The sequence below is a fragment of the Cricetulus griseus genome, chromosome 7 (genome assembly GCF_003668045.3).
Source record: "Cricetulus griseus strain 17A/GY chromosome 7, alternate assembly CriGri-PICRH-1.0, whole genome shotgun sequence".
In the NCBI taxonomy this organism is placed as follows: domain Eukaryota; kingdom Metazoa; phylum Chordata; class Mammalia; order Rodentia; family Cricetidae; genus Cricetulus; species Cricetulus griseus.
This window is the reverse complement of record NC_048600.1, coordinates 112,561,348-112,577,913: the sequence shown is the minus strand read 5'-3', so window position 1 is coordinate 112,577,913 and position 16,566 is coordinate 112,561,348. Positions and strand designations below refer to the sequence as shown.

At 43.2% G+C, this 16,566-nt stretch overlaps 1 protein-coding gene across 1 annotated transcript; it reads right to left on the bottom strand.

Moving 5' to 3' along the window:
- Positions 1-7,342: 7,342 nt before the first annotated feature.
- Positions 7,343-13,226, bottom strand: LOC100757537 (keratin, type I cuticular Ha3-II). The gene is made up of 7 exons (XM_027427716.2): positions 12,879-13,226; positions 11,133-11,215; positions 10,153-10,309; positions 8,762-8,923; positions 8,545-8,670; positions 8,196-8,416; positions 7,343-7,460 (listed from the first exon to the last, which is right to left on the bottom strand). The coding sequence occupies exons 1-7, from the start codon at positions 13,224-13,226 to the stop codon at positions 7,343-7,345; spliced, it is 1,215 nt and encodes a 404-aa protein (XP_027283517.1).
- Between the last annotated feature and the right edge of the window lie 3,340 nt (positions 13,227-16,566).

Below are 16,566 nucleotides of genomic sequence, written 5' to 3'. Positions count from 1 at the left end.
TGGAAGCGCTAAGGGGCTAGGACCATCCTGGTATCAGCTCCTTGTGGTATGACGAAAGTTTTGAGGCACCATTTCAACAAATGTTTAGCAGTTTCAGAAAGAGAAAGAAAAGGCTAGAAGCTGACAGACCAGCAAGGATGTTATTGTAGCAGTCAAGGAGATTAATACAGCAGTCCAGGCAAGTGGCAATAAGGGGGTAAGAGGAGCTGAAGGATAGAGTGGACAGTAGGGATGATAATGACAGATATGGATATGATTGGGGTTCAGGTGTGAGAGTTACAGAAATGAGCAAAGAGAATGAGTAAAAGGAGAGAGAGAGAAGCAATAGCTGAGGGTCAAACTTTGGAAATTCCAGAGAAATAGAGAACGGGGGAGAATCAATGAAGGGAATGAGTTTACAGCATCACAGACAGACAGGGAGGAAAGTGTACCAAAGATGAGGCTATGCAGACTGAAGAGATGGATGCCAACAACATGCTCACCACACAAGCTCGAAGATATGAGTTCAGATCCCCAGCAACTATGTTTGAAGCCAGGCACACGGCTGTCATCACAACATTGGAAAGAGGAACCCAGATGATCTCTAATACTCTCTAAATGGCTAGCCTAGCCAGTCAGCTCAAGGTTCAGTGGAACACTCTGTCAAAAACTGACGTGGAAAACAATTGAGAAAGATAACCACTATCAACCTCTGACCCACACACACACACACACACACACACAGAGAGAGAGAGAGAGAGAGAGAGAGAGAGAGAGAGACAGAGAGAGAGACAGAGAGACAGAGACAGAGAGACAGAGAGACAGAGAGAGACGGCATCTTGTGAGAACTGTCAAATACACAAGATCATACACAATCAGAATCATGAAGAGGGTGCTGAGTGAACCAAAAAGTTCCCAAGACCTCCTAATGTCGCACAGGTATGCGTACTGTGTATAGTGCCTGTGTTACTAGAGTACATCCACACTGAACTTTAGTAAACTGAGTTTTCAAACACGCAGAGTGAAGATGTCTGTTCCTTAGAGAGCTTCCACCACATTCCATTTGTACACTTGATTATAAAGAGTGTGAGCTTCAGTCTCAAGGATTAGATTTTATACGGTACTTGGACCTTGGAAGATAATTGCACTTGAAACAGTTCAGAGATGCTGAGCTTGTTTGAACTCGATGATTCATAACAGGTTGTGATTTAGGAACAATCATCCAAGAAGCACGCCAGTGTAAACTGCCTGTGCATGCGACACCACTTCTGCTCTGTTAGAGTTACTTGATACTCAGAGCTCAGAGGGAGATGCTCCCCCAACAGATCCAAGCCGTGCAGCCACAGCTGCACCTCAAAATCAACTGACTTCTTTCTACCTCCGCATGTAGACCCTGAATGCCAAGATGGTCCAAAGAGAGAATGGAGATCTTAGAACAAGAGGGTGTCGGGGTCTTATGATCTTCTTGTCTATGCTGCCCTCGTTTTGATAATGGGGAAACTGAGCCACAGAATAAAGAAGTGATTGTTCATGATCCCTAATTGTCATTAGAACCCTAATCCATTGATCCTCACTGCCTCCCCAGGCCCATAAACACACTACAGAAATGATGGATAACTTCACAATCTGGTCTGACATAACCTAGAACCAGAAATCAAATGCAGTGGGGGGGAGCACAACAAAGGCCATGTTTTATCCATGGTTTATCTATTTTCTGTGGTTGATGAATTAAAGATGTACATGGATGCAATCACAGAATTTAACAATACCAGGTTTCCTTGGTATCTCCTTAATTTAAAATGTTCTTTTTAAATTGATAATATAATTATACCCCAGAAATTTACATGCTACAATATCCTATTGGATATAGAATTATATCCAGTTGGCTTGGAGTTACTTAGAATGGTTATTGGTTAAACAATGAGACCCTACTTCACAGCAGTACACTTAACCCCCTCCATCAAAAAGGTACACAAAAGTAGCCATAATAAAATTTGAATGTGTATTATCTTTAAAATTATAGCTGGTGGGCCAATAAGATGCCTCAGTGGGTAAAAACACAGCAATCATTTGTCAGCTGTGTCTTATAAGCATAATTTTATTAAGATTTGCTCTGCAGACCTGCATAGAGTTTTAGGAGTCTATACACTGGGTTTTAGTTTGGGTTTTCTTTCTTCACCAGATGACAAACTCATTTTTTTTTTGTTTTTCAAGACAGGGTTTCTCTGTATAGCTTTGAAGCCTATCCTGGCACTCACTCTGTAGACCAGGCTGGCCTGGAACTCAAAGAGACCCACCTGCCTCTGCCTCCTGAGTGCTGGAATTAAAGTGTGCCACCAACACTCAACGACAAACTCACTTTTATAAAATAGAATGGATCTCTAAATAGTTTGGGGGATGTCTGGAGATTGATGTCCATTTTGCTGGACTTTTGGTGGACTCCAGGCATCCTTCTATTAAGGGGTAGAATATACATTTCCACAAGCACCATTCTCCTGTCTTGTTTTTGTGTGTTTCAGTCATTATTTTATGTATCTAAGTATTATAAGCTTTAATGATTAAATATTATTTGTAATAACCAAATAAATCATGGCTATCTCTGTTAAAATTGCACTTATTGAGGCCAGTAAGGTAGGTCAGCAGGTAGAAGTAAAGATTTGCTACCAAGCCTGCCCACCTGAGTCCCATCCCTGGGAAGGAGGGAAGTGACTCCTTTAAGTTGTCCTCTGACTTTCACATATGCACAACGACCTGTGAACCCACACACATATATACACATACATGTTCATATATTTATTAGAGCCAAATCTAATGTAAAATTAATAATAAAATGTTCTTATTTTCTAAAAGGCTAACACTAATTTTAAAGCCCAACTGACAGAATGAATGGATAGATTAGATAAAGATGAAAAGAGAATAAGTGAACTGGAAATCATAGATGAAGAAATTGTCAGTATATAGCATAGATGGGTTCAAAAACAGAAAACATTAAAGAGGAAATGAGAGACAAACTGTGAAGATCCAAGATCTGCTTAAAGGAATACAGAAGTGATAGAAGAAGAACTCAAGGATAGTCGTTCTCCTTCTGGAAGACATCTGTTAAGCCATTCAAAATTGGTAAAGAAAACCAATGTCTCTAGAGATTTATAAAGAAGGCTTACAACAATACTGAGATGCATGGATTCAAAATGCTCATGGAAATGTCCTAAGTGGGCTGGAGGGATAGCTCAGCTGTTAAAGGCTAGGCTCACGACCAAACCATAAGAGAAATATCATAAGAGCACCAGGAGATTCTAGTGTCTGAACAAGAGCTGTACCCATTCTTCACAGCCCTGCTCTCCATAATCGTCATGGGCCTGACAGCTGAGTGGTAGTCCCAATCCATCTTAGCAGCCAGTATGCATCAGTAATCCTATTTCTCACAACCTGACCCTTCTCACAGCCCACTACCAGTTTCCTATACACTGGAAGGACCCATGTGAATGGTCCAGTCCCTCTCTCTCTAACACCCCAAGGTGGTGGGTAAGATACCCCCACGGATTCAACAGCTAAGATGGTGTGGAAGTTAACCTTGTCATCTTGGTGGGATTTAAATCAGCTTAGAAGCAAATCTCCAGGCATGTCTGTGAAGAATTCTCTAGACTAAGTTAAATATGGTCAGAAGACCTACCTCAAATGTGAGCGATGCAATTGTGTGCATGGGGGCCCTAGGCCGGATGAAAAGGAGACAGTGAGTGGAACACGACTGTGCTTCACTCTCTGCCTCCCCACTGGGAAAACAAGGTCACCAGCCACCTCCTGCTCCTGCCACATCCCGTTCCTGCCATGACAAATTGTATCCCTGGAGCAATGAGCTGAAACTATCCCTTCCTTAAATTACTTTCAGAAAGTACTTTGTCACAGCCAGTTACACAAGGAACAATACCAAAGGCAATATTCCTGTAACTGACTTAAAAGTTCTAACACTAGGCCAAACAAAGTCCCAGCTAGCTTTTTCATAAATATTTACAAACTGGCTCTAAAAGCCATGTAGGAATGAAGTCAAATGGCCAAAATAGTCTTTAAAATAAAGAACAAAGTACAGAAGGAGTCACATTTCCTGACTTTAAAACTGACTACAAAGCTATGTTCAGCACGGGTACCAACACAACTGATAGAGGAAAGAACAGTGCTTTTGATGAGTGGTATCTAAGTAACTGGGCATCCACATGCAGAAGAACCAAGTCTGGCCTTTGCTTACACCATAATAGAGCAGAAAGCCTGACATGGCTATGCAGTCCTACAATCCCTGTGCCCATAAAGGGAGAAGGGAGAGGATGGTGAGCTTGCATCCTGACTAGGATATATAGAACGGTTCTGTCTTGGAGGCTAACTGTAAGAACTCAGGCTAAAAGATTTGGCGTGAAAGATGAGTAAGTCTTCTAGATCTCAGGTTAAGAAATAGTTTCTTGCTGGGTGTGGTGGTGCATGCCTTTAATCCCAGCACTCAGAAAACAGAGGCAAGTGGATCTCTATGAGTTCGAGGCCAGCCTGGTCTACACAGTAAGTTCTAGAATAGCCAGTGATAAACAGTGAGACTCTGTCTCAAAAGTAGATAGATAGATAGATAGATAGATAGATAGATAGATAGATAGATAGATTTGACAGACAGAAAGAAATAGTTTTTACACTTGACACCAAAATCACAAGTGATAAAAGTAAAATTAGGAGGCTGGAGAGATGACTCAGTGGTTAAGAGCACTTTCTGCTCTTCCAGAGAACCCGGGTTCAGTTCCCAACTCCTACTTTGGGAGACTCACAACCAATTCCAGCTCTAGAGGATCTGGAAGCCTCTTCTAGCTTCCATGAAACCTACTTTCATGTACACACGCATGCAAACACACACACACACACACACACACACACACACACACACACACACACACACACGATTTAAAATAATTTAAAATTTTAAAGTAAAATTAGATTGGATTTCAAAATTTAAAACTCTTCTATAACAAAACATACTTTATTTTCATCAAGAAAGTGAGAAGCAAACTTCTGAAGGGAGAAAACAACATTCATAAATCCCCTGCTGGATAAGAACCCTTGTCCAGAGCATTAAAAGCTCACCCACAACTTAAAAGACCAGTGAGCTGGTCTTTAAAACTCAGGCAATGGATCTGAGTAAACATTTCCCCAACAATCTATAAACAGCCTACACACACATGAAAAGAAGTACAACTCTATGAGTCATCAAGGAAACACAAATCAAAACCGCAATGAATGCTACTTCACGTGCACTGGGATGACCTGAGCTTTGGCTGTTGTTGTTTTACAACATGGAAAAACACAGGTGTTCCCAAGAATTGTACAGATGGAGCTCCCATATTCAGTCAGTGAGAATGTCACCTGGCACAGAGATGGGTCTAGCAGTTACTCGGTTTTTGAAAGTGTACAGTTATAGTGTAACCCAGCAATCTAATTCTTGTGTATCTATGCCCCAAATAATTGAAAATATATACCCAAGTAAGGTGTGATGACTCACATATGAAGCCCAGGACTTGGAAGATCGAGGCAAAAGATAGCCATGAGTTGAAGGCTATCCCTAAGCTACACAATGAATGCCAAGCTAGCCTAAGCTGTGGAATAAGACTGCCCCAAAATAACAAAAGGGGGATGAGGAGATGACTCACATAGTAAAGAGCTTGCTAAGTGAGAATCCATGTCCAGATACCCAGCACCCACATAAAACAGCTGAAGGGTGACTCATGCCTGCAATCTCAGCACTGGGAAATGTAAACAGAAGGGTTCCAGAGTCCCACTGGCCCGTCTGCCCAAATCAGTGAGCTCCAGGTTCAACAAGAGACCTCATCTTAAAAAAAATAAAATGGAAAGCCAAAGAAAAACAGCCAGCAATGGCCTCTGGGTTTCGCAGGTGAATGTATGGGCATCGGTTCCTCTTTGAATAGCTTCACAGCAGTCAAGCTAATCCCGAAGCAGAGAGGTTTGTTGTCCACACTTGTACCACAAGCACACACAAACATACATTATACACAGAAAGAAGGAAGATAGGGGTGGAGGGAGGCAGGAAAGAAAAAAAACACATGTCCACACTCAAACTTGAACAGAAAGATTTAAGACAATATTATCCTAATAACCCAAAATTGAAAATAATCTCAAAATGCAATGTTCATAGCACATGTTGTATTTTGGAGACTGGGTGGATCTAAAGACACTAGATTATGCAAAAGAAGCCAATCACAGAATATCAAATATCCTTTGATTCTACTCGTATTGGTACCAGTCTTAGGGTCACACCCAGTGCCCCCAACAAGTGGGTTTCAACCACCCATCTTCAGTAAACGCAATTAAATCAGCCACATTGCTAGCAAACAAGAAACAAAATACAAATGGAGATTCATCCAATGTAACCATACTGGGAAGAAGGACAAGGAGATCCAGTAAAGTACCCCAAGTACTTCTTTGGAGTTTTGAAGTCCAAGTTTAAGTAGAAGGCTGGAGTTATGAGTACAGAGGCAGTCTGGGTCCAAGCATGGCCCTGCCTATCATTGGCCCATCATTGTTTTGACTCTACTGTTCTACAAGGCTCTTTGACAAGTTGCAAATCTCTTCCTGGGGAAAAAAGTCCCCCCTCTGTCTTTAAAATCTCCCTTTTCCAGGCACAAGATTCCCTCCTGGGGAATTCCAGTTTCTTAGGCCTATTGTGTATGAATACCTAGTACCTATTAGTAGTTCATTAGATGGAGCTCCTGTCCCCATCTTGTAGTGATTTAGTAAAGAAACTAACAAGAACTCTGAAAGTATCAACCCATAATGGATGTGTTTATCACATTCACATGAGGCCTTTTGCCCAACTGATCTGTCCGTTTAATGCCAGCCTGCGTGGATGCTGGCACTCATTATACCTAATGAATGATAGGACAGGGCAGAATTAGGCCGTAAAGTCCCCTTCTGCTCTCAAGTGGCTTCACAAAATCACACAGAGAACAAACACTCTGAAAAGGATGGATACAAGTGAAACTCACATCTGTTTGCAAGAGGAAAATTTATTAGGTTTGGGGGAACTACACAAAGGGTGGAAGAAACAGAGAGAACCACAAAATACCTTGTGTGGTCCCTTCACAGCTCAAATCTCTCAACCACCAGAACACAAGTGGATGGTCACAAAGAGGCCCTAGAAGAAGACAGTTTACTAGGCCTGGACCCAGAGCCAAACCATAGCACCAGACCTTTGCTTGCCTTCAAGACTATGACTTGTGCATTGCTGGTGGTGAGGTCAGAAAGGCTGAGCTGATCCGATTCTTCAGTGGTCTTCCTGTCTTCATGTCTTCATGCAACCCTCCTGCTGGCCCTGGGGTGTTTAGCAGCCAAAGGTATTGCAGGGTCCACATCGGGAGCGAGTAACACAAGGATTTGCGACACAAGGTCCAATAGGCTTGTCACAGGCGTTGGTGGTGGCGCAGGGGTTGCAGGGCAGCCTGGGACACAGGATCATTAGAGTCAGCATGAGAAAGGAAGTTTTCAAAAAGCAGGGTTGGCTAAAAGCAAGGACTTTAAGAGAGCAAGCCTTGTTCAGATCACTCCTCTACTGAGTTCAGAAACAGTAGTAGAAGAGAGTACAGAACACTGGAGATCGAGTCTGGCCTTCTGCGTAACTCTGGGGACACAGGGAAGTCACTTCAACCTCTAAACCTCTGCCTCAAACCCAGAAAATGGGTTTGGTCATATCCACCTCGCAGACATGAACTTTGCAAAAGAACTGTTTCTAAATAACCTGCCTGAGCTGCCATTTGGCCTGCTCTACTTATTATTAAGTCATCTTTCTTGGAGATGCTCAAATGCAAGATGATGATTATATTGAATAGAATTCCTACCCTCAAATGATTCTAACAAGGATTCAAAGAAACAGTGAACCTAAAATTTTGATTTAATCAAAGAGATGGTTGCTTGAGTTTTCTATTTCCTTTCCATGTCAGAAACCACTTATGAAGATATAAAGATTTTTTTTTTACCCATCAGCCAAATAATCACAAGCTTGTGACTATCTTCCAGGACACAAAATATCTTTAGTCCAGGTCATACTGACAACAAGTACCTCACACTGGTCCCTGGAGACGGACTAGTATAAGACCTTCATCCTCAAAGTCCCTTTATTATTTTTAAGTGACTCTGTATGTGACTCACAGTGGTGGCTACACCCTCCAACTACTCACTTGCAGTCCTCGCTCTCCAGCAGGCCCCTGTACGTGTTGATCTCACACTCCAGCCTGGCCCGGATGTCCAGCAGCACCTGGTACTCCTGGTTCTGACGCTCCAGGTCAGCCCGGATCTCACCAAGCTGGGACTCCACGTTGGTGATCATACACTGCACCTGGGACAGCTGGGAGCTGTAGCGAGCCTCGCTCTCTGTCAGTGTGTTTTCCAGAGAGTTTCTCTGTGGGGGAGAAGACAGAGGCTGTCACAAAGCTGTTCCCTCTAAAGGTTCCTGAATGGCCTACCAAGTCACAGGCTTCAAGAGCTAAGGAGAGGGAGGGAGTGGTTCCAGGTCTGGACACTACACACCAGGTTGTGCTGGGCCTGCAGCTCGATCTCCAGGGCGTTGACTGTGCGTCTCAGCTCGATGATCTCTGCCTGGCAGGACTGCAACTGCTCTGAGCTGGATACCACCTGCTTGTTCAGCTCCTCGGTCTGCAACAGGCAAGGGAAGAGACAGGATCAGACCTTGCCTTAGGGTCCTGGGGGACTCAGTTTCTGGGTGACAATGAGCTCAGATGCCCACCTGTGTGGCGAACCATTCCTCCACTTCTCTGCGGTTGGTTTCCACCAGGGCCTCGTACTGACACCTGGTCTCATTGAGCACACGGTTCAGGTCCACAGTGGGAGCAGCGTCCACCTCCACGTTGAGGCGGTCTCCAAGCTGGCAGCGCAGGGTGTTGACTTCCTAGTGGGGGAAAAGCAAAGGATGGGCCACAGAAATAAGGAGTGCTTTGTACTTTAAGAAGCACACTTAGGTTGGGCCGCAGAGGTGCACGCCTTTAATCCCAGCACTCGGGAGGCAGAGGCAGTCGAATTTCTGTGAGTTTGGGGCCAGCCTGGTCTACAGAGCTAGTTCCAGGACAGCTAGGACTGTTACACCCTGTCTCAAAACACCAAACCTCCTGCCACAAAGGAAGCACACTCAGAATGCACCTTTTCTAAGATGAATTCAAAAGACTTTTAAAAGATGAATGTCTGTCAGGGGTAAGTTTACCATAAACACTCTTTAGATGAAAGGAAGGTTTAGTGTAAATATTATGAGAGAATCAAGAAATATGGTGGAAGAAGCCTTGCATTAAATTTAGAAAACCTGGGCACAGTTGATGTCAATCACCTCTGGAGGCTGTCTGAGTCCCTCTCTCATCTCGGCACGAAGATTCTTGGATAAGTCGTTACTAATATGTCTTGGGACTCCCAGATTCTGCCATTCCCTTCTGATTTTGTATGTATTGTGTTATAAACCCAGAGTGACAAGTGATTTATAATTGTTGCTACTTAAATATGGAGAAACACGGTTTAATGTTGTCCATTCAATGCCTCCTACAGTCCGATCCTGCCTGTTAGAACTCGTTTCCCCCTTGGTTAAGTATCTGATGTTTGAGACATGCAGCTGGTTTCCTCAAATCTCATTCAACTGTGAAGTCTGAAGCAACCATTTCTTAAGTTTCTTCATTTCTCCCATTTTTCCATCCATTCATCTATCCACCTACCCACCCAGCCACCTACTAGCATGGGATCCATTTGCTTAGATTTCACAAAGGACAAAAGCCTTCTCCATCTCTTTCTAAACTTCATCACTGATTTCATAACTACTCAGAGAACAGCAGAATTCATGTGGGTCTTGGACGATACATCTGGCCTACCACTCCTCTTCCTGTAAAAGAGATCAGTCTGGACCTTGTTGCCCAATCACCCATCACTATCCTTTGGCCTCCCTGCCCAATCACCTCTCTGCTATCCTTTGAACAACTAGCAAAAATTGGGATCGTCATGTAATTCAATCTTGTTCGTAATTCAAATATATAAAAAATAAAAACCAAAAAAAGGTTGCATTAACCTAGAAAACCAAGACCTACCTTCCCATGCTCAGAGGGACCCTCAGTACTGAGATGTTAGTGGCTGGGACTTTCTTACCTCCTCATGGTTCTGCTTGAGACACAGAAGCTCTTGCTTCAGGGACTCCACCTGAGCCTCCAGGTCAGACTTGCACAGGGTCAGCTCATCCAGGATGCGTCGCAGGCCGTTGATGTCCGACTCCACCAGCTGCCTCAGGGACAGCTCAGTCTGGTACCTGCACACATAGTCAAAAGTCAGAAGACATCAAGGAGGAAGAGCTTCTGTTTGGATAACCCTGTCAAACTCATCCTACTTCGAGGTTGTTTCATTTTAAATGTTCTAGAAGGGATGCATCACTGCGGTGAGTGAGGTGACCTGTCTCCTTCCAGGACCCACAGAGAAGGCATTGTGTGTGGTTTCCTCCATCATTTACTACATTTGTTCTAAGAACCCAGTCACAAGTTGCTATCAAGGAAGTCTACGGTCTCTATCCTCTTGAGTTGCTTCACTTCCTAAGTCCACTACAACCTATCTCTCTTCCTTTCCAGCTGCCCTGAAGATCCTGAAATTCAGAGTCACTTAGATCCAGCCTTGTAATTAAATGGCTGGAGGTGCATTCTTTCATCTCTCTGAACCTTGTTTGTAAAATGAATACAAAACTACCACTCCATTGTTCAGGGCTGAAGATGAAGAAATGTAACATCCTGCTATAAAACCCATAGGTCTTTTGTGAAACCTATATAAAGTTCCACAGAAGATTCAAAAGATTATTATGATTACAGTCTTGCCTGAAAAATACTTATTTGCTGAAATATTGGCCTTTGCCTCCTTTTATGGTTTAATAACCCCTTTGGGATGCATTGATAATACACCTCTTCAAGCTAAACTTAAAACATAGACCCTCAGCTCTCAGTAAAGGGACCTTGGCTTTTTACCTAACTCTAAACCAAGTCACAATGGCTCTTAGAATCTGTGTCTGGCACAATCCCGAAACAAGGAGATACCGCTTTGCAACTCAACCTCTCCCTAGGCCGTTCTGGTCACTACCAATGTCTTACTTGGTCCTGAAGTCATCAGCTGCCAGCTTGGCGTTGTCAATCTGCACCACCAGCCTGCCATTCTCAGACTTGCCACACAGAATCTGCAGAGGATCAATTGTGACATGAGTTAAATTATTTCTTCCCAGTCGCTCCATGTCCTTTCAGATCTCAGGTATGCAAGAATGATTCCTCCAGTGAACCATCATGTGGAAACCAGAAGTACTAAGGTAGAATGTAACATTAATTCCAGAAAGGACGAATGTGATTTGAATGTCACTGCTTGTTCACCCACGGCCAGTGAGTGCATGACATCTACTCTCCTGGGGCTTCTTCTAGTTTTCCCCTGGGAACTGAGTGTAGTGGGTGATCAAACCTCAGGTCTGGTGACCAGTGATCCCTGTATGCTCAGGATGAGAACATTCTCTAGACACTAAAATCAGGCACATGCAGATAAGCAGAACAAGGTGGTTATCTCCTCACACCACCTCCATTGCAACCCTGCGGACACCTGTCCACTCTGCTGGCGCCATGCACGTGCTTTAGGTGGAATGTCTCCCACCACCTAGAGAGCACCTTGCAGAAACCATATCGCTTGGTTTCCCAGGCTCTCCAAGTGACCACTTCTTCCATGTGCGTTGTACTTTTCCCATAGCACTTCTTACACCCTTTGTTGTGGTCACCCTTCCCCACATCTCTCTACCCTGTTAAGGAGATCTCCTGCTGGAACAAAACTCTCCTTCTCAAATTTTACCCCTGCTCCCTACCCTAGCACTTTGCCTAATGCTCAGCAACTGTGAGTAAATAAATAATGATACTCAAATCATTCTACGCCTTTCTGGAATTCACTTTATTGGGACAGCAGACAGACAATTCCCTCCAAGAACAAAGAGCTTTCACAGTCAGATATGAACTCCTATTTGTTGGTCTGGGAGATAGTTTAATTGTTAAAGTGCTTGCTTTGCAGAATGAGGACCTGAGTTCAATCCCCAGAACTTAGGAATGACCACAGGTTGCCATCTGTCCTACAAGCACAAACACACACATACACACACATCAATAGGCAACTGCACACATATAGACACACACACACACACACACACACACACACACACACACACACACACAACCCCAGCTTGTCATTTAAGTTCCACTCTGATACTAGATCTTTTGAGAACCCTTCCAAATCCCACCTTTATGTGGACTCTACTCCTATCTTCATGGCCCTGCAAGCCATTTGCCTACATACCTATTCTAGTGAATGGTTTGTGTGTGTGTGTGTGTGTGTGTGTGTGTGTGTGTGTGTGTGTGTGTGTGTGTGTGGCTCCTGGATCTAATGGCGTTCCTGGTTTACCTAAGCTGGCTTTTACAATAGTTGCTACAAGCCTGAAAGGCTCTAACTGTTTGAGGATTCACATAAAAAGTTCTTAGGTCAAAGAACTAATTAAGGTACATAGTGTTTCTTTTTAATCTTATACTCTGTCTGAAAGCAAGAAAATGACATCATAATAAACCTTGAAGAATGAGCTATTTTGGTGTGGGCTGAGAAGCAATATTAGGAACCTCGGGCTAACTTAGCCCTAATGCTGATTCTGCATTCTTCCATTATAGTAAATTCAAAATGGATTTTCATCTCACTTTAGGCCAGTGAATTCTACATCACTTCCAACATTAGCTGTAAACAGCCTTAGCTCCATCCAGACTTCAATACATTCAATTTGAATAAATAGTTCGTTCAGCTGACACTATGACACCCATTACCCTCACCTTCTGCTGCAGCTGCTCAATGGTAGCAAAGTAGGACTGGTAGGCGGGGCACACCAGAGGGTCCTGCTGCTGGTTCCTCTCCTGGATCCGAGCTTCCAGCTCTGCATTCTCTCTCTCCAGCTGCCTCACCTTCTCCAGGTAGCTGGCCAGGCGGTCATTCAGGAACTGCATGGTCTCCTTCTCATTGCCATTGAAGGAGCCCTCACAGAACCAATTGCAGTTGCCCACATTGGCAGGGATGTTGCAGGCCCCGGGCAGGGTGCAGCCGTGGCAGCTGTTGGGCACACAGGGCCGGGAGGAGCAGCTGGTGCGGCAGCTCATGGTGGGCAGGCAGCAGTTGTATGGCATGGTGCTGGGGGGAGCAGAGCTATGAGAGTCGGCTTCTACACCTGAGGTCCTGTCTCTGGTATAAGGCCTGGTCCTCTCCAGAGCTTTATATCCTGTCAGTGGTGGGTGTGGTGACCACGTAAAACATTTACCTCCCTTTTGCTCTCATTACCAATTTTCCATTTGTTACTTAGCCACCTCGCATGAGTCCTTTAGCTCATAAAATGTTTTACTTTGGCTTCCTGCTATGTCAGGACTCCTCACCAACCATGCTGGTTAGTTCAAAAAGAGCTTCATGGTTTGGCTTCAAAGTAACCAACTTGGCCAACAATAGCACTTATTTACTGTGCATTGAGTTACAGTGGCTTCTGGCCCTCAGATTTAGGGGTACTTCTCATCTCTTTCTCCTAAGCTTAGGAAAGGGTTGTGCCTTGTTCAGCTCATCCCCAGTGAGGAGTCTGTGGGGAAAACCATCCAAGTATCTCTTTGGAAACCAAACTGGTTAGTAGAGAATCTTAAAAGCTACATCAGAAAATGCAACCCAGCTCAGTGCTACAATACCATCAAGACAACACTAGCCTCATCCTATGGGCTGCAGAAGTCTCCTAGGGTCCATTTGTGCTGTTGTGTCCTCATATGAATACTTAGAAAACTAACCTTTTGGGGGTAGCTATTGAGCATGAAGTATTAAAGTATTTGCTTTCACACAGTGTGGCTGTAACTGACTCTTGCTCGTTTGAATGTCCACTTTGCACCAAACACTGGATGAGCTAGGTATCTCATAGGCATTAACTCCTTCAGGAATGACAAAGCCTTGTAAGAGTTTGTCAGGTGGCCTCAGAGTTTCCCCCAAGATCCTAGAGGTCCACCTTGGTGGAACCAAGGTCAAAAAGCAGATTTCCATAATTCCAGTGGCCATATTCTCATGACTGCATGGTACTCTCTCCCTTCCAATAACTTTACTACAAGTTGGAATAATTAAGTCAAACTCAGCCATTGCTGGGTGGTGTTTCTCCCCACCCCCAACCCCAATCAGAATGATCCAAGAAACAAGTCTGTTCTTCTTTTAGGAACCCAAATCATTTCTGTTCAAATGAAAGCCTACTTAGCAAGACTGCATTGTTCCTACTAGACATTGAAAAGAAGTAAACCCCTAGTCAGTCTGATGTGGAAATACCTGAGCCTAGTCCTCCAAGGAGTGTGATCCCTCAATGCCAACAACTTTTCACATGCTAAGGTGACATCTCAAGACGACCAGCACATTCTGGCAAACGAATCTTCTGCCTTTCTGCTATTCTAGATAGAGCTTTAAGCTGCAAGGATTGTCTGTCTAATCTATCAGTGTCCCAAATACAAAAGGCATTCTTAAAGTTTTTCTTCTTGGGAACTCTGAGCTAATTCCTATCACATAGTTATTGCTCAGATCCTCCATCCTTCAAACTTGACCCTACTCTTTTCATTATTCTCATGGAAGGCAAATCTACATATATTAAGACTGTATCTATTTTTGGAGCCAGCCAGATGTTATTTGGGACTAAACCTATTGAGTAAGGGAAACATCCACACTGAGTCATTTCTTTAGTGGGTCAGAAACAAGTTGCGACTAAAAAACAATAATGTGTATTTTTTTGGGGTGATTCCGAGAGTCATTTCCAAAGAAGAGTTAGCTGCAAGCATGCTTTTAGACAAAAAAGAAGAAGAAGAAGAAGAAGAAGAAGAAGAAGAAGAAGAAGAAGAAGAAGAAGAAGAAGAAGAAGAAGAAGAAGAAGAAGCTTTAAGCAAATAGGTGTTCTTTTAGGGCTGTCCCTTCCTTGTGTTCACAGTCTCTGCCCTCCCACCTAACTCTACTTGTAAACTCTTCTACTGTGACATGTGGGTCAGGTGTGTTGATCTAGAATCAGTACAAAGCTGATCAAAGCCCAACTGAACGAGTTCGCACAACCCAGAAGATATGTGAAACCACTATTTTTAATTATATTCTATTCCTCTCTTTTTCTATATCACCAGCATCAACAGAGAAAAATCCCAGACAATACTGTTTTTGTTTTGTTTTGTTTTGTTTTGTTTTGGTTTTGGTTTTTTGAGACAGGGTTTCTCTGTGTAACTTTGGAGCCTATCCTGGCACTCGCTCTGGAGACCAGGCTGGCCTGGAACTCAAAGAGATCCGCCTGCCTCTGCCTGTGCTGGGATTAAAGGTGTGTGCCACCAACGCCCAGCTATCCCAGACCATACTTTTTTTTTAACTAAGAAAGGAATAGTGTGTTGTAGACTAGAAAATGTATCCATGAAGACTGTGTGACTATTTCTATAGTTTCTGCCTCAGTCAGAGTGAAATGATACATGGAAAAAGATTACTGTGTATTCAAAAATACATGGTAGACTTAGAGAAAGACACACAGCCCTGAGTGGAGGTAACTGAGTTTGCTGCATAGTGACATGGCTATTGTACAATGAATGGCTGAAAGAAAATAGATATGTTAAGAGAAGAAACAAGTTTCAGTTTGTTTCCTAGGAATTCTTAGAAGTAAGGGCTTCTCATTTATTCCATTTACTATATACTGTGTATTCTCAATTTTACATAAGTGATGATATTGTCTCTGGCAATGACCCTTCAATAAACATGATAGGCAGATGAAATCCTAACAACTAGAAAGGTTTTATAGTTACCTGTATCATTGTGTCAGACGCTGTGGCTGAGGCTTCTGGTTTCAAGATGAGAGTCAAAGGCATTTGAGGTTTTAGGACACTATTCATTATAGAAGCCAAGGCTATTTCCATGTCAGAGATCACACACAAACTCAGCAGTAGTATTTAACCATGGAGCGAAGTCAGGGCAAGACTTCTGCTGGAGCCACCCTTCCTGTCTTTAAAGCCATGGAGAAACCTCCCTTCTTTCCCAAAGCCATGTCCCTGATGGTGAGAATTTATGGTTTGAAATTCTCATCAGGACATAGAATATGTAAGATGTGCTCTTTTGGAAATTTAAAAAGATATATTGGGCTCCTCAAAGATCTATTTATTACACATTAGTGTATACAAATGGCAATGAGAGGTCATTGATGGTAACACTGGGCAAGCAAGATTTCTCATATCAAAGAGTGGTCCAATTTAAGTCAAGAAGTTCGAAGTTCACCCATGCTATGATTTTAACTCTAGAAGAGAAGAATGTGAAACAGTCCAAAACAATATAACTTAATGATTTTACATATCTATTGATACTATGTATGTATATATGAGTGTAGGTCAGACAACAACTTTCAGTAGCTATTTCTCTCCTTCTACGTCTGCATGGATATCAACTCATCAGGCTTGCCTGGTGACCACTTCACTGCCTGAACCATCAACCCTAACAATGATTTTA

Excerpts from the sequence above, each read along its gene's own strand:
- LOC100757537 (XM_027427716.2), bottom strand. The coding sequence starts at position 13,226 with ATGCCATACAACTGCTGCCTGCCCACCATGAGCTGCCGCACCAGCTGC. Across the intron at positions 8,924-10,152 it reads TCAAGCAGAACCATGAGGAG|GAAGTCAACACCCTGCGCTG; the intron begins GTAAGAAAGTCC and ends TTCCCCCACTAG. Across the intron at positions 8,417-8,544 it reads TGCAGGCCCAGCACAACCTG|AGAAACTCTCTGGAAAACAC; the intron begins GTGTGTAGTGTC and ends TCTCCCCCACAG.